Source organism: Podarcis raffonei, chromosome 2 (assembly GCF_027172205.1).
Source record: "Podarcis raffonei isolate rPodRaf1 chromosome 2, rPodRaf1.pri, whole genome shotgun sequence".
Taxonomy (NCBI): domain Eukaryota; kingdom Metazoa; phylum Chordata; class Lepidosauria; order Squamata; family Lacertidae; genus Podarcis; species Podarcis raffonei.
Window position 1 is genome coordinate 54,670,260 of NC_070603.1, and position 23,215 is coordinate 54,693,474.

Genomic DNA, 23,215 nt, shown 5'->3' on the forward strand with positions numbered 1-23,215 from the left:
TCTATGTGGGTTTCTTGCAGACATCCTCTAGGAGCAAAAGGGATGGAGACCAGCTTCCTCACATATAAGCTGAACTTCTAAAGCAGTTTGTAATCTCTGCAATGACTTCCCTTTTCAGATAATGCTCGTGGAGGGATTCAAAGGCCAGAAGGTGCAGGATGTCAAGAAGCTTATTCAGAGGAAGATGATAGACAATGTGTGTAGTGGTTTGTATTGTATTTTAAGATTATACAGTGTCTTCCACAACACAGTTTTTGCTTGCTTGTCTCTACAGAGCACAGCTTGATTTTTTGAAACACAATCGTAGCCACGTGAAACTAAGCAGCACTAAGTCAAGTGTTTTGGTTTTGTTGCAAAAGAGAAATTATTATGCTTGACCTGTCAAATAGAAATAGCTGCTTTATTTAGATGGGTGCTTTGAATCCTGCAGAGCTTGCTATTTTCTTTAGTGAACTAATCCTTATCTGTTTGCTAAAGGCAAGATTTGTGGCTTTGAAAGTAACTGTTTAGGCATATTGGAGAAGAGCAGACTGTGGCGTGGTGACATTTTCTGTCCCTATAAAGTTTTGAAAAGGAAAGACCATGGGAGCAGGGAACTGATGGGGTGGAGGTCTTCCTTCCTGCAGTCCACTGGCCTATGTCAGCACAGAACTCCCCATTTCTACCCACCAAAAGTGCAGACGGGTAGAAAACCCCCAAACAGGGCATTGGGCTGGCTTGGGATCCTTAGGGCTCTGAGCTACCCCCCACAGTTTCAGGCCTGATCTAAGCCCGATATCTGTGCCAGAGACATGCTGGCATAACCTGGAACAAGCTTTTGCCTACCCCCCTGCCTTCTGTCCCAGCTAGTGTGAGCAAAGGGGCTGGGGATGCTCTGTTGGTTCCACTGCTCCATCATGCCCCATTGTTGCTTCACTTGGGCTTTAGATTGCTCTGCAGTTTTGAATTATTCCTATCGTACCATACAGTGGTTAAATCTGGTGTACTTGCACAGTTCTTTCACAAGAGGGCAGCTGAAGTACTGAGAATCATGACTTTTGTTCCATTGGCTTGATGCTGTCCATCTTTTTGAGATTTTCTTGATTGTGGAATTAATTTTTTTGTATCAGTAAAGCGTTTGCTCTGGATGGTCCAGGTTGTAGAAAATAAAGCTCCATAATATAGTCATGTAATGACAATGAGTCCCATTGTATAGACAAAGGAACACTCAGGCTTGGGTTGAAAGCCATGCACATGGGACAGTTGAGTTGCCACAGTTAGGTAGCTGCTTCCTTGAACTGCCTTGACTATTGGTGAGCATATTCCCACTCTTGTGCCACAGAAATTAAATAAACTCTGTCCCTGTCTGCTCTTCCAACAGAACTGGTGAGCATAGGTTTGGATTATTAAATTGCTATTATTAGTCAAATGGAATTCAGGATAGTTGCATGGCTGAAGCTACTTCCCTATTTCATATTTCCTTTTTTTGTCCCAGCATTGTAATCCCACCCTTTTCTTTATTTAGCATGAAGCAATGGTTTATATGGAGCCAGAGAAACAAGTCATATCTAGATCTGCAGATGAGTGTGTGGTGGCTCTTTGTGACCAATGGTGAGTTGGAAGGAAAGATGGAGCCAAGTTAGTTGCATCCCTCACCGCCCTTCATTCTAAGTCCTTTTGTCTGATTTTTAGGTACTTGGACTATGGTGAAGAAAACTGGAAGCGACAAACTTTTGAATGTTTGAAAAACCTTGAGACGTAAGTTGTGGGGGATAGGGGCAAGGTAGATGTGGGCTGACATAAGCCCAGGAAGAGACAGCAAGGATTAATTATCTTGCTTTTTTCAGGTTTGGTGATGAGACACGAAGAAATTTTGAAGCCACTCTGGATTGGTTGCAAGAACATGCCTGTTCAAGGACGTACGGATTAGGTAGGATAAAACTTTTCCTGTTGTTTAATTGGGAACTCTTGGCTATAGGAGCAATTTAATATTCTAAATGTTTTTTAAAGCATATCTGCAATGGCTGATTCCCATAGAGACAACATACTCAGAAAAATTAACATCTGTCATGAGCTGAAATCAAGGCACACCTCACTTTTCCACGCAGAAGCATATTCTAGAGATTCATATAACTCCAATGAGGAGTATTGATTCAGAAGTAGCTTGGGATAGGGCCCCCAAGTGCCACTCCCTGAAAAACTCAAGTATGCTCCTTTCCGGTGTACTTCAATTTCTAAGACGTTGAGTGAGTCACAGTTTACCATACTAATGGCTGCCAACAGAGACAAGCTGATAAATATTGAGTTGTTTTAATATGAAAGGTAAAAAGGCTCTTAAGCATTTTTTTGTTGACAACTAAGGAATGTGCTGACTACAACACAAATAATTTATTTTGCTATATTTTTAGGCACACGTTTGCCTTGGGATGAGCAATGGTTGATCGAATCTCTCTCCGATTCCACTATCTACATGGCTTTCTATACGGTTGCTCATCTCCTCCAACAGGGTAATCTCCGCGGACAAGGACAGTCTCCATTAGGGATCAGGTGAGAAGGAAAGTTTCCCAGGGTATAGTGTTTTACATAATAAAATTATAGATAAATCTCTGCCATTATTATAGTGTCTTCATGTTGATTCACACTGTGAACCAGGTGAGGAGTCTGGTATGAATTTGATTCTTTGCAGGACAACTGTAAACTGCCACATAGTTAGAAAAAATGGTTATCAGAAACCACCCTGATTTTTAATGTTAGTTCTGTTTCCCCAGGAAATGAAAAAAGTGTCTGAAAAGAGAACCAGATGGCTAATCTTCTCCTTTCTGGCAATCTGTCTGCAATCATAAATAGTTGAGGTTAATTATCCTGTTAACTGCTTATGTAGTCCTCCACTATGCATTCAGTAGATATATCTTCAGATATAAAGGCTATTATAGAACTTCTAGCAAAGGCATGGGGAACCTGTAGTCCTCCATATGTTGCTGGACCACAACTCCCATAGTCCTTGACTATTGGTTATGTTGGATGCGGATGATGAGATTTGGGAGTCCATCAACATCTGAAAGGCCACAGGTTCCCCATCCTTGTTCTATGATCAAAACTCTTTCTTCAAGCAATTTTCGCAATACTAAGTGGTCTAATTTGAGCTTCCAGCATTATTGCTTCTGTTAAACTTAAGGTTAGTCTTCTGTGGCATACAAGATGAAGGATTATAGTTTTGTATTCAGTATAGAATGTTAACTAGCTCCTGTCTTACTGCTTCAAAATATCTCTCTCTAATGAGGTTACTGCTGTGGTTGATTATGCAGTGGTTACTGCTGTGGTCAATTGAGCTTTTAAATTGGGGTGTTAACTAGATGAAGGTGGAGCATATCTTCTCTGGGTGAAGCCACAGATGAATGCTTTAGAAATGGAAATCCTAGCGATATTCAAGCACCCTCCTTCCTTTTTTAAACCTGAAGGTAACTGAAGACAGGAGGATTGGTTCAAATGAGAGCTATTTTTCATAGGAATAATCTCTTTAAGGCAGCGTAGTGTCTGGTGAGTCTTTCCTCTGAACTATTAATTGGACTGCATAGCAGTTGTCTGGCTCGCTTTTTCTCTCATTAGAAAAAGCAGAGTGAAATGAACAGAATTTTAGCTTCACAGGAGCACTGCCCTTTGCTCCCATGGCTCTAGTCAAAGTTTGTGGCTATCTAAGAAGTCATTATGCAAACCCTTCCATTGCATTTGATGTTTTAATTCAAATTTGCTGATTAAATTTCTAAAGGGAAATAGGAAATTGAGTTAAGGTTAATCCAAGCAACTTCTTTACTGACATTTTCAAAGAATGTATGTATGGCTCAAGTCAAGACATAGGCTGGAATTCAGTGTGGCTCTATTGAATGTTCCATCTGCGAAAGCATATGAGCTTGCCAGACAGAACGATTCCCCCTAACCCACATGTGCACTATTCTGGGGGTTCTCTTGAACTACCCCAAGCCAATTTGGGGTGGCACATAGGGGAAGGAGACGGGGGAAAGCCCCTTGAACAGGCAGAGGCTCTTGTGAAACTTGCCCATATGAGTCACCACTCAATCTGTATGTGACTCTTAATTCTGGACACAAGGAAATTTACAGTTGTATATTTTCCACATATACATTATACCTGGAATGGGGGGTATTTTCATACCTCAAACTGGAAAAAAAAACCATTTCTGGCTTTGAAAAAATAAATAAAACCAAAAACTTTTACTATTAATGAAGTGCAAACCTGGAATGGTAACCGAATGTTCCCACATGTGTGAACTCTATTCTCAATGGCAGATGTTGGCATCAGGTCTAGTGTGGCTGCAGCCCAGGTTCAAATTTTATTCTGTATTTTTATGCTTTGAACTACCCTGAGATATTCAGATGAAGGATGGTGTACATATTTAACAAATAAATTAAATGAATATGAGTCTTGGTTTGCAGGTTGTACTTTGTATCTATAGTCAACCCAATGTGCGCGATAATGATGGCACATTAATTAGATTTGTTACTAGTTTAAATGCTCACCCACTATTTATAGTTTGTGGAGTCAAGGGGGTAATCTCTCTATTTTGATCCATACTCTAACTTGGCAGCATCTGTCTTAAACCCATCAATCAGCCTAGCTATAACAGGTTCATTTAGGAGCTTGATGAGAAATGCTAAACTGGCTTTTTCCTGGATTACAACCTTTAACTTGTTTTCTCCTGTCAATATTGCTTTTAAAAAAAGAACGAGGACAGGAAAAATGTATTGTCATGCTAGTGCTGGTTTGTGAAACCTGTGGTCCCCTCAGGCCCAACCAGCATGGCCAGTGGTGTAGTGTAGAGACATCTGCATGGCCACAGCTTCCTCAGCCCTGTGGTGGTTCATGAATGTAGAAGGCTTATGTCATACTATGTGTAACTGAGCAGCCTAGTAGAATGTAGATGCAGAGCTTTGTACAGTGGTACCCTGGTTCTCAAATTTAATTTGTTCTGGAAGTCCTTTCCAAAACCAAGGCATGCTTTCCCATAGAAAGTAATGCAGAACGGATTAATCCATTCCAGGCTTTTAGAAACAACCCCTAAAACAAGCAATTTAACATGAATTTTACTATCTAACGAGACCATTGATCCATAAAATGAAAGCAATAAACAATGTACTGCAGTCACGCAATCAATCAGTAGCTAAACTGGGTTCCACACAGTCAGAAAAACAAACAAACAAAAAAGAGCTGCAAAACAAAAATGCAAAATAAATAGCAAAAACATACAGACTTCAGCGTAACACTCAAAATAGAGGTGTAACACTCAAAACAGAGCATGTTCGGCTTCTGAAAAAAGTTCTCAAACCGGAACACTTCCGGGTTTGCAGTGTTTGGGTTCCAAGTTGTTTGAGTACCAAGGCATTTGAGAACTAAGATACCACAATATGCAAAATTGATCATCAACGGAAGAATTACTGAGGAGTGCAAAATAAACAAGGGAACCAGACAGGGCTGCCCACTGTCTCCACTGATATTTATCTTGGTGATGGAAGTCTTGAACAATCAGATAAGAAGGGAAGCTTGTTAAAGGCATCACTCTGGGAAACAAAACATATAAAATTAAAGCTTTTGCGGATGATCTACTTGTTACGACTGAAAACCCTAAAGAAAGTCTGAAAAGAGTGCTGGAACTGATTAAAGAATTTGGAGAAGTGGCAGGCTTTAAGCTGAATATAACAAAAACAAAAATGCTTGTTAAAAATGTAACCACAGAAGAAAAGGATGACTTAGAAAAAATATTGGGCCTGAAAATCTCTTCAAAAGCGAAATACTTGGGTATTTGGATCACCCCCAAGAACATAAACTTATTTCAGGATAATTACACCAAAACTTGGCTAGAGATTAGAAAAAACTTGGTAACCTGGAGTAAACTAAAATTAACATTTCTGGGTAGGATTTCCATTATAAAGATGAATGTGCTTCCAAAATTAATCTTTTTATTTCAAATGATTCCGATAATGGGTGAAGCAGGTTGTCTCAAGATATGGCAAAGAGAAATTTCCAAATTTCTGTGGGAAGGGAAGAAACCTAGGATTAAACACCTGATCTTAATAGACATAAAAGAGAGAGGAGGCTTTTCCCTACCCGATCTAAAATTTTACTACGAGGCAGCCTGTTTCACCTGGCTAAAAGATTGGTGCACGTTGCAGGATCTGGACCTTCTGGACCTGGAAGGTTTTGACAACCGTTGGGGATGGCACACCTACCTAATATATGGAAAAGAGAAAATTCATAAAATTTTTACCAACCATATAATAAGAAAGTCACTCTTTGCTGTATGGGAAAAATATAAAGACCTGATGGAGGCTAAAGTCCCGTGGTGGACTTCTCCAGTAGAAGCCATAGCAGTAAAACGGAAAAATACTCAGGAAAGCTGGCCAACATATAAAATACTTCTAAAAAATGAAGATAACCAAATAAAATTTTTAAAAAAATTGAGGAAATAAGAGAACACATTTCAGACTGGTTCCAATACCATCAGTTATTTTAAAAATTTAAATCTGACAAACAAAAGGGGTTCTCAGTAGATATTTCCCGATTCAAATCTGATCTTGTAAATTCTAAAAGAAAAACTCTTTCCAAAACTTACCGACTCCTCCTTGACTGGACAGTCAAGGAGGAGGAGGTAACAGTGGCAATGGTGAGGTGGTCCCAGGATTTTGGCCATTCAATAACCATGGCCCAATGGGAAAATTTATGGAAGATCAATTGGAAATTCACAAACTGTTACACGATTAGAGAGAACTTTCAAAAAATGCAACATCGATGGTATCTAACACCATGGAAACTTTCAAAAATGTATAAAAATGTGTCAAGTAATTGTTGGAGATGCGGAGACTCAGGAACATTCTACCATATGTGGTGGACATGTAGGAAAATACAGGTATTCTGGGAGAGTATACATGCAGAACTGCAAAAAATGCTAAAGATCTCTTTCAATAAAAAACCAGAGGCCTGCCTCCTGGGAATAACAGATTTGGATATTCCACAAAAGAGGAAGGGTATCTTTTTATATGCGACGGCGGCAGCAAGAGTTTTGATCGCAGCAAAATGGAAGAGTAATGAAATCCCCTCTATACAAGATTGGATCCAAAAGCTGACAGAATATGCCGAATTAGATGGTTTATCAGAAAAAATAAAGAATAAGAAAACAATGCCCGACCTGAAGAATTTGGAGCAAAGGATTCAGCAGAGGAAACACAGCCCAGAATAACTAAGGAGATAGTACAAGAATACTTGGCTTGTCTAGATGTATTCAAGTCTCCAGGGCCAGATGAACTGCATCCAAGAGTATTAAGAGAACTGGCAGATGTGATTTCAGAACCACTGGCAGTCATCTTTGAGAATTCCTGGAGAACAGGCGAAGTCCCGGCAGACTGGAGGAGGGCAAATGTTGTCCCTATTTTCAAAAAGGGGAAAAGAGAGGACCCAAATAATTACCGCCCAGTCAGTCTGACATCAATACCAGGGAAGATTCTGGAGCAGATCATTAAGCAAACAGTCTGTGAGCACCTAGAAAGGAATGCTGTGATCACCAATAGTCAGCATGGATTTCTGAAAAATAAGTCATGTCAGACTAACCTGATCTCATTTTTTGACAGAATTACAAGCCTGGTAGATGAAGGGAACGCAGTGGATGTAGCCTACCTTGATTTCAGCAAGGCATTTGACAAGGTGCCCCATGATATTCTTGTAAAGAAGCTGGTAAAATGCGGTCTTAACTATGCTACCACTCAGTGGATTTGTAACTGGCTGACTGACCGAACCCAAAGGGTGCTCATCAGTGGTTCCTCTTCATCCTGGAGAAGAGTGACTAGTGGGGTGCCACAGGGTTCTGTCTTGGGCCCGGTCTTATTCAACATCTTTATCAACGACTTGGATGATGGACTCAAGGGCATCCTGATCAAATTTGCAGATGACACCAAACTGGGAGGGGTGGCTAACACCCCAGAGGACAGGATCACACTTCAAAACGACCTTGACAGATTAGAGAACTGGGCCAAAACAAACAAGATGAATTTTAACAGGGAGAAATGTAAAGTATTGCACTTGGGCAAAAAAAATGAGAGGCACAAATACAAGATGGGTGACACCTGGCTTGAGAGCAGTACATGTGAAAAGGATCCAGGAGTCTTGGTTGACCACAAACTTGACATGAGCCAACAGTGTGACGCGGCAGCTAAAAAAGCCAATGCAATTCTGGGCTGCATCAATAGGAGTATAGCATCTAGATCAAGGGAAGTAATAGTGCCACTGTATTCTGCTCTGGTCAGACCTCACCTGGAGTACTGTGTCCAGTTCTGGGCACCACAGTTCAAGAAGGACACTGACAAACTGGAACGTGTCCAGAGGAGGGCAACCAAAATGGTCAAAGGCCTGGAAACGATGCCTTATGAGGAACGGCTAAGGGAGCTGGGCATGTTTAGCCTGGAGAAGAGGAGGTTAAGGGGTGATATGATAGCCATGTTCAAATATATAAAAGGATGTCACATAGAGGAGGGAGAAAGGTTGTTTTCTGCTGCTCCAGAGAAGCGGACACGGAGCAATGGATCCAAACTACAAGAAAGAAGATTCCACCTAAACATTAGGAAGAACTTCCTGACAGTAAGAGCTGTTCGACAGTGGAATTTGCTGCCAAGGAGTGTGGTGGAGTCTCCTTCTTTGGAGGTCTTTAAGCAAAGGCTTGACAACCATATGTCAGGAGTGCTCTGATGGTGTTTCCTGCTTGGCAGGGGGTTGGACTCGATGGCCCTTGTGGTCTCTTCCAACTCTATGATTCTATGAAACCAAAACAGAAATTTGTTTCTAAATGGGAGGTTTTCAAAGAATATCTGAAAAATAAATATAGTAGTTTAAATTCTGTTGCAGCATTCGAGGAACTTCAGTAATAGTTGCTAGGTAGATAGAAGAAATTAGATTTATTGAGAATAAGTTTAATTATGAAAAAAATGTGTATTGGCAATAAGTAATATGAATTTGAAATATGGAATAGACGGGAAGTTGGGTCTTTAGTGTTAAGATCAATAGATGTTTTATTGTTTGCCAAGAAAATTATGTGTCTATGGTTATTTTTGTAATTTGTGTGTAATTTGGTATTTGTGTTTTTGTGTGTGTTTTTTTCCCTTGTTGTATATATAAAAAAAGAGAACTAAGGTACCACTGTATACTTAGTTCTGTATACACTGTATACACTGTAGTACTTATACTTAGCAGCATAATAGATGCTTAAGATAACTGTCACTATTTCTCCCCTGCATAACTTTTATTCTAATCTATGCAGGGCAAACCAGATGTCCAAAGAGGTTTGGGACTACATCTTCTTTAAGACAGCGCCATTCCCAGCAACAAAGATCCCCAAAGCAGCTTTGGATAAACTGAAGCAGGAGTTTGAATATTGGTATCCAGTGGATCTGCGTGCTTCTGGCAAGGACCTTGTTCCGAATCACTTGTCATACTACCTTTATAATCATGTAGCCATGTGGCCGGATCAAAGGTTGGTTTGAAGTACTTTCAAATCTATTAAAAATATGCCTCTTTAGCTGCAGCCATACACACAGTCACAATAAGTCTTCATTGCAAACCTCTTTTGAGTTCATCCGAGGCCTGAAAAGTGAATTGCTTTTGTACAAGGAAGAGACATTCGGAAGATCTGTGTGGGATTAAAACATGGCTATAACTTCATTAAACAGCTAATAGGCACCTGAGCATTGGTTTGATCATTCTCCCGTCCAGTTATACAATGCAGATTAACTAACACTTAGTTGAGGCTTTGGGAATGGCTATCTCCTGCTGCCTCCCTGATGGGTTGTCCTCACTCTGGCTCCAAGCCTAAGAATAGTAGTGTGTCTTGCACTGTTCATTGCCAACAGCCTTCAATGTGCACCAAGGAGTGCCTGTCATAGTTGCTTGCCCACAAGCCAGAATGTCTTCAGGGTCAAAAGATTGCTAGGCCTCAAGGAATTTGGTTCCCCAGGTGCCCTCCAGACAGTGTGCCTTGATTGATTTGGATAAGCCTCACTTTGCTACATGGGTGCCTTGAGATGCTCACCATCTTACCCCATTTTCAAGAGCTCAGTGTTCAGAGTGTGTTGCAGAATATGTATGTTGTGAACTGGACACATATATAAAAATAAATGTTTTCTGGCCCTTCCATCTTGGAGGATATGCAATCAAATTTTAAGAACAAGCACCATACAAACCGCAGCAAAGCTTTATTCTAATTTGTGTAGTTTCCCTGGGTGGCATGAAGGAGGCCTCCCGAACAACCAAGGGTTTCAGTGTCAGTCCTATTCAGCCAGGATAGTTGAATCCATGTGATCTAGGAGACAGTAGCTGGTTCTTATGTTCCATTGGTTCTGTTAACATTGTATTTCGTTGACATATATGTATGCTGTATTTGCTTTTTGAACCTTAACACATCCATTGCATTTGAGCAAAGACATAGTGCATGTCCTGCATTTCTTTTCCCTTGAAGAATATTGTCGTCCCTGTGGCTCTGCTTCTGGGCGGGCCTTTAAAAGTTTAAGAAAAATAAAAGAATCTTTTTCATGTATGTCTTCTAATGCAGAGAAAAATGGCCAGTATCTGTAAGAGCAAACGGGCATCTCCTCCTAAATTCAGAGAAGGTACTTTATTTGTTTATACTTTTGTGATGGTTAGGACTGACAGATCTCAACACTGAAAACCAGGCAGAAATCTTTATTTGGGTGGAGTGAATGAGGGTTAGAATGAAATGAATATAAAAATGTCAACGTGTGAGTGTTGGTGTGTGTTTATTTCAGGGGAGTTCAGTTTTATTATTGTTCTCATGGATAGCACATTGCTTAACTTTTCTCATCAGACAGTGGATAGGTTTCCTGTAACCCGCCTCTGTTTGACATTCCTATCCCACAGATGTCTAAATCTACAGGCAACTTCCTCACTCTGTGCGAAGCTCTGGATAAGTTTTCTGCTGATGGTAAGAAGGCATATTAGCTTGTCATTGGAAAAAAATCTGCTAAAACTGTTGGCCAGGTTATACTATAACCAGTGGCATAATAATCATCTTAAGGTTTAAAATGGAGCACATAAATGTGTGTCAGAATAAACGACATCCTCCCCATTTGACCCAAACCACACCCACCTGTCCATCACATGACATCATATGATACTAGATGTGGGGCTGGTAAGCCTCAGCCAAATTGGAAAATAAGAATAGCGGGCACACTGGTTCTTCATTTCCAGCTGCTAGTGTAAATTTTTAATTTAACCCTTTTTGTGTCAACCCAGAGCTATAGAAGAAGGCACCAAATTCAAAATGAGCCAAATTGCATCTGGAAAGAAAGAATCAGAAATGCAACTAGTGATATTTGGAGCTGTGGCTACAGAAGGAGTTTGAATTCAAGCTGGATTACAAACCGTAGCAGGAATTGGAAGCACACTTGAGAGTGTGCTCTTGATTTTTCCTTTGAAATTGACTGCCCATTAATAAATTGACTGATTAATAGGTGCCCAGCTCCACCCACCTGTCAAAGTGGCAGGGCAGGGAGGAGCTTTTGATCTGGCCCGCCAGCTAGATCCAGTTCCTCACCCCTGCTGTCCATGGAAAACAGGAGCTCCAGCTGATCAACCTTTTCAGGTTGCATATTGGGAGGTCATGACAGGAAGGACATGCCAATGCATGAGAACTTCAAAATGTTTGTCAGTGCTATTCTTTCAGCATGTTCTTCCCCACTGAAAATCTTTCTAATATGTTGTGACCAAGCCATTCTTCCATATAGGAAAACTGTTGTAGTTGCCTTCTGAAATGTAATTTCAATGAAGAGTTGCAGTGATGCTGTCTATGATGTTTTTAGCAATGTTCTCAGATACCAATGTGGAAAAGTAGTTGGGAGTCAGGCTGTACTGTCCTTTTTACAGGGCACCTGATGTTCTAACACTGACTTGGTTTCCTTCTAGGCATGCGGCTGGCATTGGCTGATGCAGGTGATACTGTTGAAGATGCAAACTTTGTGGAAGCCATGGCAGATGCTGGCATCCTCCGTCTGTACAACTGGGTGGAGTGGGTGAAGGAAATACTTGCTAACTGGGACAGTTTGAGAAGTGGGCCTGCCACCACCTTCAACGACAGAGTTTTTGCCAGGTACCATGAACAAGACCAACTTTCTAGCTTAGAAAAAAAAATGTGGATCCCCCAGGGCTGTTCTGTATAATCATGTTAAATCACAGATTCATGCATGTTGGCACTTCTCTTTTATTTTGATCTAACTATAACTTTCTCTGTTCTTCTTTTCCTCCATGCCCTGCCCAGTGAAATGAGTGCAGGCATCATGAAAACAGATCAAAACTATGAGAAGATGATGTTTAAGGAAGCTCTGAAAACAGGCTTTTTTGAATTTCAGGTAGGCTGTCCACTTTCTGTAGCACAGGATTTTAAAAGTTTGAAACTTAAAATACATTTAAAGAATGCAATAACAGTTGGTGGTAAAGCAGTTGAAATATTGCTGCCTGCTAGAATAATAGTTTTACTTGGCTCTGCTACTTCTGACCCTGTAGTGGGAGTTGCCAGGGATTTAACATGCACACAATTCAGCACTAAACTAAGACCTCTCCCACAGTGGCCGGTCTGCTTTTGCTATGTTGTGCAGCACAGATTTAGCATTATGCTAGAAGGGTAGGTAGGAAGACATAAAATTCATATTCCTGTAGCCAGTAGTCTGTTAAGCATTATACTTCCACAGGATGTTATTTCCCTTCTGACAACCAGAGATTTACAGTCATTGGCAGGCAGTAAAGAGGGAGGGCCAATAATTAAAGAAAAAATTGTTTCCTTTATCTCTCTCTTCTTTTAGCAAACTTAATTTTAATCAGGGATGGATGGATCAGAAAATGTATTCCTGCTGCCATTAAAAAGCAGGATGTTTTTCACTTTAGTCCATAAGGTGTCAGCAACTCTCCAAAATATCTGCAGCAGCATATTGCTTTGCTTAATAATGAATTGCTCTGACTCCTTTACGCAGCTGACTTTCAGGAGTGTGGTTCGGCTGGCTGAACTATGTGCATAATAATCTATCATATTTATTGCCTCTTTTTTTCCTTACTACTTAATGGTAGCTTTTTATGTGGGCCATTCAGAATGATAGTGCCTAATATACAGTTACAGTTATCCTTGACTTTTATGTCTGTGCCGATAGATGTCTTTTTTAAGAGCCATAATAATGTAAAGCTATATAATGTCCCACTGGCAGAATTTCATTTGGTCCTAATCCCAGCAGGTTTTTTTTAAAATAAAAAATATGGTCCTTTTAATAATCCATTATAGGATTATAAGTAGTTTATGTTTTAAGGACATATTAAAGCAAGGAGATTGGCTTTTATGCAATGCTTTTCCATGACAGTTAGACTGTTTTTATGGTGCTTGTGCTGGCTCTCTTTCAGGCAGCAAAAGACAAGTACCGTGAACTAGCTATCGAAGGAATGCACAGGGACTTGGTGCTCCAGTTTATCGAATCTCAGACTCTCCTGTTGGCTCCAGTCTGCCCTCATGTGTGTGAACATATTTGGGCATTGCTGGGCAAGGTATGGCTGTTTATTTATCGCTAGCGAACCGCTTTGCAGTCGTCACATGTTCCCTCTTTGTGATCATATCTCAGCTAAATATCAGCAGTTCTGCAAACCAAGCACAATCCATAGCCTTTGTATGGCCCTATTAGACTTCGTCATTATGTTGGAACAAGGAAGGTAAGAACTGTTCCTCTCTTCTAATCCCAGTGTCTGTTGTTAACTCAAATTTAAAGACTGACTCCATCATGAAAGCTTCCTGGCCTGTGCCTGGCCCTGTGGATGAAATCCTGATCCGTTCTTCCCAGTACCTCACAGAAGTAGCTCACGAACTCCGTCTGCGCCTCAAAAACTACATGGCACCAGCTAAAGGAAAGGTAAAGGCCTTTGTCCCGCACCCCCTGTCCCGGCTGTTCCTACACTGCATGGTTTTGAAGAATCATTCCGTCTGATGAGAAAGGCCTCCTTTTGTTTTCTAGAAAGGCAACAAAGAAGCACCCCAGAAACCATCCCACTGTACCATTTACGTGGCCAAGAACTATCCCCTGTGGCAGCACACTACGTTGTCTGTTCTGCGCAAGCATTATCAGGTGATCATCCTACCTAAATGCCTTCCCATTGCTTGCTTGTTGGCTTATTGAACGGTTTTCTATCCTGCCATTCTATCAGACTGTCTGCAACCGGCATGGCAAACTCGGCCCTCCAGATGTTTTGGGACTACAGCTCCCATCATCCCTGACCACTGGTCCTGTTAGCTAGGGATGATGGGAGTTGTAGTCCCAAAACATCTGGAGGGCCGAGTTTGCCTATGCCTGGTCTGCAAGGTGGCTTACATTCCAATAATAACTGTAGTAAACCCAGCAGAGCAATATAAGAAACAGTACACAGTAACAGTAGTTTGTTAAAGCCAGTAAGAAAGAAAACAAGAATGTCAGCTATCTCCCCATTTTACTTTATTATTTGCTTCTCTCGTCACTTTCTTCTCTCTGTCTCTCCTGAAAATAAAACTAACTTGGCATCAAGTTATTGAATCTAAGGGGGAAATAAGTGTTTCCAGTGTTTTAATAAGATTTTGCAGGTATTGCAGTTTGGTCGTAATGTCCTTTTTGGGTGCGTGATTATGTTTGCTGTATGACATCATTTCTAGTGATGTTTTGGAAATGGAGTTCATTTGAAAATGGGCTCAGCTTTGTTATCCTTAATCTTTTGCCAAATGCAAAGCTTAGTTAGCTGCTTATTTAAGTGCCTGTTCTGCTGCAGCAGTACTGGCTGTGTTCAGACGAGTGTAACTTCCTTATTAGGCAAGGAGCTTTGAGCTCCACTCTAGTCTTTGGTGAGTATGATAATTCTCTGGCTTTGTAAGAAATATACTAGAGCACAATAAATTCTTCTGCCTTAAAACTTGCATAACACTAAGAAATCCGGCTTGAAAAGCTGCAGTCCCTGAATTCTTAAGCTTCTGGAATTGATCCTTTGACTCTTGTGGCACAAGAACAACAGCAGCACTCAAGCAGAACAGCTAAGTATCAGAGTTGATTTGTGGATTCACTGTGTCTTTTCAAATTGCAGTAATGTGGTTAAATTAATTTCCTTCTAATTAGGAACAAGCATGTCTTTGTAACTTGGTGTCCACTGCCATCAATCCATATTGAACAGAAAGAATACTAACAAGGCAGAATGAATTGTACTTTCCCATTTACTTTGGGGCTCCTATCAATGAAGTTAAACTGTAGTGTGAACTTGGGGAGAGGTTGGGACACTAGTGCTGACAGCATGTAAGGTTTCTCTCTCCACCCCACCCTTCTTTAGTCTTTTAATAACCCTGTGAGATAGGTTAGGGTCAGAGAAAATGATCTAAGGCCACCCAGCAGCTTTGTGGCTCTATGGAACTTTGCCCAAGAGAGAGCCAGTGTGGTGTAGTGGTTAAGAGCGGTAGACTCATAATCTGGTGAACCGGGTTTGATTCCCCGCTCCTCCACATGCAGCTGCTGGGTGACCTTGGGCCAGTCACACTTCTCTGAAGTCTCTCAGCCCCACTCACCTCACAGAGTGTTTGTTGTGGGGGAGGAAGGGAAAGGAGAATGTTAGCCGCTTTGAGACTCCTTTGGGTAGTGATAAAGCGGGATATCAAATCCAAACTCTTCTTCTTCTTCTTCTTCTTCCTGGTCCTAGTCCAATGCTGTAACCACAACACCACCCTGCAGTTCTTTGCATGTGGCAGATGAAAAAGGGAGGGCAGGTGAATGCAGTGGTATGAAAGTGGTGGCAGAGAAAGTGAGAGAAACAGATGCCTGAAATTCCTTTCTCCTGCAGTCAAAGCAGAGATATGTCCAAGCATGGATCCTAGCATACCCTAGGGCCCGCCAAGCCAAAAGAAGCCCATGTATTAGGAGCTATCAGGTTGCTCAATAAACCTGCCTCTCTCTTGATCCTGTTTTTATAGTTCTAGAAGCCATTACAAACAAGAGGCTTACTGTGCTCTTTGTGGGCCACGACACGACGGCACTGCTGTGTGCAGCGTGGTAGATTGCAGCTTGTGAAGGACTGAGCTCATAGATTTTTCTAAATGATTTGGGCTGGGCATGATGTTTAGGGTGAAGTCACACATACAAAGAAAGACTTGCCAAATAAAGATTTGTGGCTGTGTTATTTTCTCTATTGATTAGAATAACTTTCTAAAAAGCAGTTTTTGAAAGGGAAGTTAGAAGGATGCTGGAGAGAAAAAAATTCTTCCCCCCCCCATGGGAATGTATCACAGTATTAAGATCTTCAAGGAGGGAAAGTTTTAGGCATCTGGGGTAAACTTAAATGAAGGCTATATGTGCTTGCTACAAAAACGAGAACTGTCATGCAGTGGTTTAATTGGATTTTATTTTATTTTTTAAAAAGGATCTCGTATGTGTTTTTGTTGTAGACCAATGGAGGACAACTGCCAGACAATAAAATAATTGCCACTGAACTCAACTCCTTGACAGAACTGAAGAAATACATGAAAAGGGTTATGCCTTTTGTTGCTATGATCAAGGTCAGTCTTCCTGCAGCTTACGGGAGGGGGGTTATTGGTTTGTTTCTGTTTTTTGTTTTTATTATGTATTTTATCTTTTTAAAATCTTGTTTTTATTTTGTATTTTTCTGTTGTGAACTGCCCTGAGATCTATGGATGAAGGGCAGTATATAAATTTAATAGTAGTAAAATTTCATCCCTTGAAAATTTGAACCAAAATGGGTAATGAAATTGGTGATTGCATTGGGTTGTGTCCAGTGGCATAACGTGGGTTGTCAGCACCCGGGGCAAGGCAAGTAATTTGCGCCCCCTAACCCGTGGATTTGCGCCCCCTAACCCTAACCCCCAGATGTTGCGCCCGGTGTGGCCGGCCCCCCCTGCACCCCCCACGCTACGCCACTGGTTGTGTCCAATTATGTTCCTTCACTCACACTAGGCTCTTTATTCCAGGGGAGGGTTCTGCGAATAGAAAGGGGAGGCAATTTTAGCAAATTCTCTCTTTCCAAAGGATGCCCCAGCCCTCTTGAGCATGTTTTGTGCGCAAGGAGTGCTGGGGTGTACAAAGGGAGGAGGGTTTGGGGGGGGGAAATGCCTCCCTCTCCTGTTCATGATAGCTGAAACAAAGAGCCTAGGACTTAAAAACCCACTTCATTGTTACCAGTTAAATTTGGAAGTAACTACCTTGGGCTCTTGGTTATAGCAAAGACTTCCATTTTGTTCTATAGCTGGGGATCACAACTTGAATGCAGCAAGATTTCTCCTGAGAAAAGAAAAAGAGAGAGACATTAATAAATACATTTGATAACTGGAGGGAAGCATGACTTTAAAAAAAGAGCTTATTGGCCACATTTAAAATCTCCCTGCATTATCAGTTAGTCAGAGTAGACTAAAATGCTAGCAGGATTTAACTGATGCACTTAAAACAACAACTTCTAAGTAATAATGACCCACATGGTCATTGCCCAAGCATTTTTTGAGCCTTGATATTGTGCTGATAATTGTTGCTGGCTGCAGTGGGTGTTGTTATATTGTTACTTTAAAACAGTTGTGATGGTTTAATGCAATTGCTTTAATAGCTTTTTTGTAAACCACCTAAAAATGATCTGACTAGAAGGTGGTGTATAGGTTTATGTAAATCAGTAATGTAAATTCCTGTGGCCCATGGCTGTAGAACAAAATTAGAATGAGAAGATGGTTCATAGGGTGATGTAAGGATACTGAATTTAATGAGTACTAAATTCACAGAAGTATGATTAACCATATATATATATATATGTATGTATGTATATGGGGTAGTGATCAAAAAGAAGAATGTGTCATGACTTTTAGAAAAGAGTGGGGTGGGTTTTTTACTACTTAAATTGTAGCCCCAGCGGTACTTTGCTTTATCTCTCTCTCTCTCTCTCTCTCTCTCTCTCTCTCTCTGTGTGTGTGTGTGTGTGTGTGTGTGTGTGTGTTTGGTAGGTTTGTTTAGAGGCACAGTCAGCCTTGCCACGCTAAATAAATGCTAGGCACATTTTTTTTTTGCTGAAGCACCTAGCTTGCAGAACGACAGTAGAAAGGGAAGACAGCTGTTGCTTATTCTCTTTATCAATGTGTGCTTTCTTTAGCCAAGGTAACAAATCCAGCACACTGTTCCAATTCAACAAAATTGCTTTCTCATACACACCTTCCTGTCAAACACATTGGTAGTAGCAGAAAGAATACTTTGCATACTTGATGTAGCAGTAATCTAACTCCAGCAGATTGTTCTTGGTATGCATTTCTGGAATTTTGCAAGAGCTGTAGCGTTTGGACTGAGATGAGATTATATGTGGAGGTTTCTATCTCAGTTGCCTCTGGCCTGCCAAGCCTTCCCATTTAACTCACCCTGCAATTTTGGTCAAGCTTCACCCACCTGCCAATCACCTGACATCTTATATGACATCAGGTGGGCAGGTAAAAAGAGGCTTCTGAAGTCCCAATAATCAGGGATGCTTCACAAGTGCTTCTTAAGACCTGCACACCTACTGGACTTCTGCAGTTCTGACAGTCAGTTGCTTCAAAGCATAGTGCAGGACTCTTTGGCATTGTTATTGGACAACATACAGATCTGTGACTGCTCTTTGGGCTATTTCTTGGATAGTGTAGATCTTTGTTTCTTGCCAGACTAGATATTGTGGGGGGGCGTTGGGGGTGTGTGTCAGTTGCTCCACAATGTTTATTGGCTGCCCAAATCACAGAAGTGAGGAGGAGAGCAGTGATACATGCAGTCACCTCCAGATGTTCTCACATAGCTCATGAGCCACATTTTAGTGATGTTGCTTTTTGTGGCAACCTCTTTGTACAGTTGGCTCGCAGTCGGTGCATTCTGCCTGCACAGGGGACAAAAGATTCCATGGCCTGCAATTTGGCCTTCAAGCTCAGTCCTGTTGGACATCTTGGTGTAAAGGAATAGAATGGCAGCTTGCTGAATACACACAGCCTGGGTACGCAAGAAGACAAGATTTTATATATGTTTCAAAATTTCTGAAATAAAACTGCTATTGTCATTTAAATGCTAAAGCTTTAGATTCTTTCCTGTTCAGAGGTGGGAACTCTATTTAATTAATTAAAAACTGTAAATTTTGCTAGGAGTTTTAGACCCATTTGCTGTAAGCAATGAATTCTTGTCAGATGTTTTCTGTCTTAGGCTTGCTCAGCTGCACTATTCAGGTTTCACAGAGATGACCCAATTTAAAATATATGCTTTCCATATTTTTGGCATCACAGGAGAATCTGGAGAAGAAAGGGCCACGTGTTCTTGATCTGGAGCTGGAGTTTGATGAACGGGCCGTACTCATGGAGAATATAGTCTACCTGACAAATTCCTTGGAGGTGAGCATTTGTCAAGGAGTTAATGGCTCAAGTCAAAAGAGCTTGAAGACACACTGAATGTCTATATATGTCTTTTTTGGTTTAAGGTTGCCCATGCACATTTAATTGTTAAGCTTGCAGAAGTTATTTATCAGTGGATTAGCTTACAAGTAGTGTGTGGGGTGGGAAGTCCCTAATAGAATTACGTGATTACGTTGGTAATCACTTTTTGTATCTGAGTCCAATCCTGCTTGATAGTTTGAGTGTTGGAAGTATTCAGTAAAAAAAGAACCTAAAGTTTTGTGGCATTTCAAAGATAACAAATTTATTATAGCATAAACCTGTACAGACATATGCCACAGTGGCGTAGCGTGGGGGGTGCGGGGGGGGCGGCCGCACCGGGCGCAACATCTGGGGGTTAGGGTTAGGGTGCGCAAATTACTTGCCTTGCCCCGGGTGCTGACAACCCATGCTACGCCACTGGTATGCCATAATATTTTTTGGGGGGGTCTTTAAGGTGCCAAGAGGCTCTCCAGATTTTAGTGACCAAGAGCACCCTAAATTGGACTTCTATATTCAGTATCATTGACCTTCAATGGAAAGGAGAGCTTTTATCAAATGTAGCCAAGTTCTCTCTCTCTCTCTCTCTCTCTCTCTCTCTCTCTCTCTCTCATCATCTTACTACTTTTTACATGAATAACGTTATTGTCCCCAGTTAGCTTGATTTTCTCTCAAGGTAAGATGGTTTGGAAATTCTCGACCATTTTAGTGGAGAATTTATTCAAGATATATCCTCTAAACATGATCATCATCATCATTGAATGGATTTGTAGCCAACCTTTTAGGGTATATCTAACAGCATCTAGCTGTAAGTCAGAGCTGCTGTCAGTTGCTTGGAGATAAATTTATGTAATGGGAAGGGCCTGATTAGGGCCAGTCTTGGGCACAACTTGCTGTCAGCAGTATCTTTCTTTAGAATCTTCATTGCTACAAAGAAATACATGAATGTGCTTCAAGAGAATTAAATGTCGGCATACTCCTGTCATTGCTGTACTATTACCCTCTGCACCACCAATGTTTTGAGCTTTCCCTCTTCTTCCTCCACAGCTGGAACATATAGAATTGAAGTTTTCTTCTGAGGGAGATGAGAAAATCAAAGAAGATTGTTGTCCTGGAAAACCATTCTGCACATTCAGAATAGAAGTAAGTTTGCAAGTCTACTTCCTTCACTGATTTCTGAAACTTTATTTCCCACTTAACTACAGTGGTACCTCTAGTTACGAACTTAATTAGTTCTGGAGGTCCGTTCTTAACCTGAAACTGTTCTTAACTAGAGGTGTGCTTTCACTAATGGGGCCTCTTGTTGCCACTGCGCCGCCAGCAAACAATTTCCGTTCTCATCCTGGGGCAAAGTTCTCAACTTGAGGTAACTCTTCCTGGTTAGTGGAGTTTGTAACCTGAGGCGTTTGTAACACGAGGTACCACTGTACTTTATTGTGCCCTGCCTGAGGCATCCGAAGCTGTCCATTTATCTGAGAGAAATGTCTAAGATGCATCATGGAAGGATGGGGGCTAGACCTGCCAGTAATGTCTGGTAAGAGCACCAGTCCTTTCTCCACTTCTCAGTGGTATCTAAGATTGCACCCTGTTAATTCTACCCATAGAACTCATTAGGAACCACTGAGACTAAGCTCCAATCCTTGGATTCCATTTCTTGATGCTAGACTGGGGACTGTTTTCTGTATAGCTTGACGCATGAGAAGCCTGCTATTTTGACATGCAATGAGTGAGTGCAGCCTGCCAGGCCTTTTGGTTTGGTCCTTGAGACTCTTCCCAGGTCACACTCCCATCCACAGGCAGCAGCCTTGGCTGGCTGGAATATGCCCTTGGGCTGGGGGATGGAGAGGGGAGTGTGTGTAGAAATATTTTACTTTTCCCTGGTGGGAATGTACAAAGGATTGAATCCAGGGCCTTCTGCATTCAAGGCAGATGCTCTGCCACTGAGGTGTAGCCCTTCAGCAAATGGACAGGGCTCCAAGTTCAGCTCCCTAAGGTAACGGGAGGTGATTTTTGGCCAGTCGCTATTGCTTTAGTGACTTCACAAGTTGATCATGAGGATAAAATGTGTGGAGGAGAACAATGAATTCCGCTCTGAGATTCTTGGAGAAAAAGTGGGATAAAAATGTAACAAATACATTAAAACACACACAAATGAATACAGGCGTCCCCCTACTTGCGCATATTCAACTCTCGTGCGACCATGTATATGTGCGACTTCCGGATATAATTTTTTAAAAGACTTAAACTTCAAAAAGGCACAGAAGGACAAAAACGGCCTGAAAAGAGTGGGGAAACTGCAAAAATGGCATGAAAAGAGTGGGAAAATGGCTAGCAATCCCAGGAGTCTTTGCAGCTGCAATTCTTTGAGGTTTAGAGGGTGTTTACATACTTTTTAGATGGTTTCCTCCACCATATGCAATTTCACATAAATGCGTGGTACCCTGGAATGTAAACCCTTGTGTAAGTGGGGAGACATCTGTATACATAAGAGTATCAACTGCAGTTGAAATGTTCAGACTTCTATATATCATTTTGTACTGGTGGAAGTAAGCAAGTTGTGATCCAAGATATATGGTAACAAGTTCAGAGTCTCTACCATCAGGTTGGATATTTGACATTTTGCCACCTTCTACCTCTTGTTTTTCTTATAGCCTGGTGTGTCTGTTTTTCTGGTGAATCCTCAACCAGCAAATGGTCACTTTTCTACAAAAATAGAGGTCAGGCAAGGAGATGGCCGAGATGCAATAATCAGGCGCTTGATGAAGATGGACAGAGGAATCAAAGGTAAAATTTAGGTCAAATAATTCAGCCAGCTAGATGTTAAAATTCCTACAAAGCAGCTTATCCAGTAAATGCTGATTGTCAAAAATGTGTTTTCTTACTCACTGGATGTTTCATGTGGTTCTAACTATAAAAGCAGCCCCTGTTCACTTGTTACTATTTGTATTGGTTTTCTGTGGCACTGTTTGTGTGCAACACACTTTACAGTCTTGTTAGTCTAAGATTTGTAAGATGCTACCAAAAGAGGCCTTTGCTACAGTGATTCTTACAGGAGGTTAGAAAAGAGCGCCAATGGTATATACATTCTACTTGATTTTATAGAAGCTACCTTTATTATGGTATCAGTAATGGCTTGAACAATGACCAGATTGTTAGTTGCGTCCCCCTGTGGTCAGAAGATCCCTGTGGGATCAGCTTGCCTTGAGTCATTCCTTCCTCTTGGAGTTGTCCGGAATCTGGAGCCGAGCCCAAGATTCATTTCTTGTAGATATGCCTGTTGATAGCAATGATCAATTACTGTTAGTGAAGATGTTGATTCAGGATGGACTCAGCAATGATTTTCTAACTAAAAAGAAACTAAATTGTATTATTTTTGAGTTCATGCCAAGACTCTGGCCCCTTAAGTAAGTAACCTCACTGGCAGCACAGCCTTAGCATAGCCCACCATGAATGTCTTTATCCCTTTCACTGAAACTAACCTCACAGTGTCTGTTGCAGCAGGAGGAGCTTCATGTTGGGGAGCAGGTATATGCATTTGGTACGAGAGCCCCTATTGTGCTCTGGAATGCTGCTGCAGCAGGAACCCAGAATTTCTGGGACAGGTTGGAGCCACAGCCAAGGCCATTATGAGCCTGAGCCAGAACTTCACAGGACAACTGTGTTCACCTGGGGATTTCTAAGCCTACTTCTTCCTCCCTCCCTCCAGATCTGAAGTCAGCCCCCTCTCCACCAGCTAATGTTCGCTTATTGCAGACCTGATCCTG

At 41.3% G+C, this 23,215-nt stretch overlaps 1 protein-coding gene across 2 annotated transcripts in view; it reads left to right on the forward strand.

Annotated features, from left to right (window-relative positions):
- LARS1 (leucyl-tRNA synthetase 1) overlaps window positions 1–23,215 on the forward strand; it is a 46,925-nt gene that overhangs the window by 20,188 nt on the left and 3,522 nt on the right. For both annotated transcript variants that reach the window (XM_053376668.1, XM_053376667.1), the window contains exons 15-31: window positions 119–196; window positions 1,505–1,590; window positions 1,672–1,737; window positions 1,827–1,909; window positions 2,388–2,526; window positions 9,294–9,506; window positions 10,581–10,638; window positions 10,907–10,970; window positions 11,951–12,134; window positions 12,303–12,393; window positions 13,430–13,570; window positions 13,789–13,929; window positions 14,032–14,142; window positions 16,467–16,577; window positions 19,308–19,412; window positions 20,499–20,594; window positions 22,103–22,235. In XM_053376668.1, coding sequence (XP_053232643.1) covers window positions 119–196; window positions 1,505–1,590; window positions 1,672–1,737; window positions 1,827–1,909; window positions 2,388–2,526; window positions 9,294–9,506; window positions 10,581–10,638; window positions 10,907–10,970; window positions 11,951–12,134; window positions 12,303–12,393; window positions 13,430–13,570; window positions 13,789–13,929; window positions 14,032–14,142; window positions 16,467–16,577; window positions 19,308–19,412; window positions 20,499–20,594; window positions 22,103–22,235 — 1,900 coding nt within the window. The remainder of the gene's footprint in view (window positions 1–118; window positions 197–1,504; window positions 1,591–1,671; window positions 1,738–1,826; window positions 1,910–2,387; window positions 2,527–9,293; window positions 9,507–10,580; window positions 10,639–10,906; window positions 10,971–11,950; window positions 12,135–12,302; window positions 12,394–13,429; window positions 13,571–13,788; window positions 13,930–14,031; window positions 14,143–16,466; window positions 16,578–19,307; window positions 19,413–20,498; window positions 20,595–22,102; window positions 22,236–23,215) is intronic.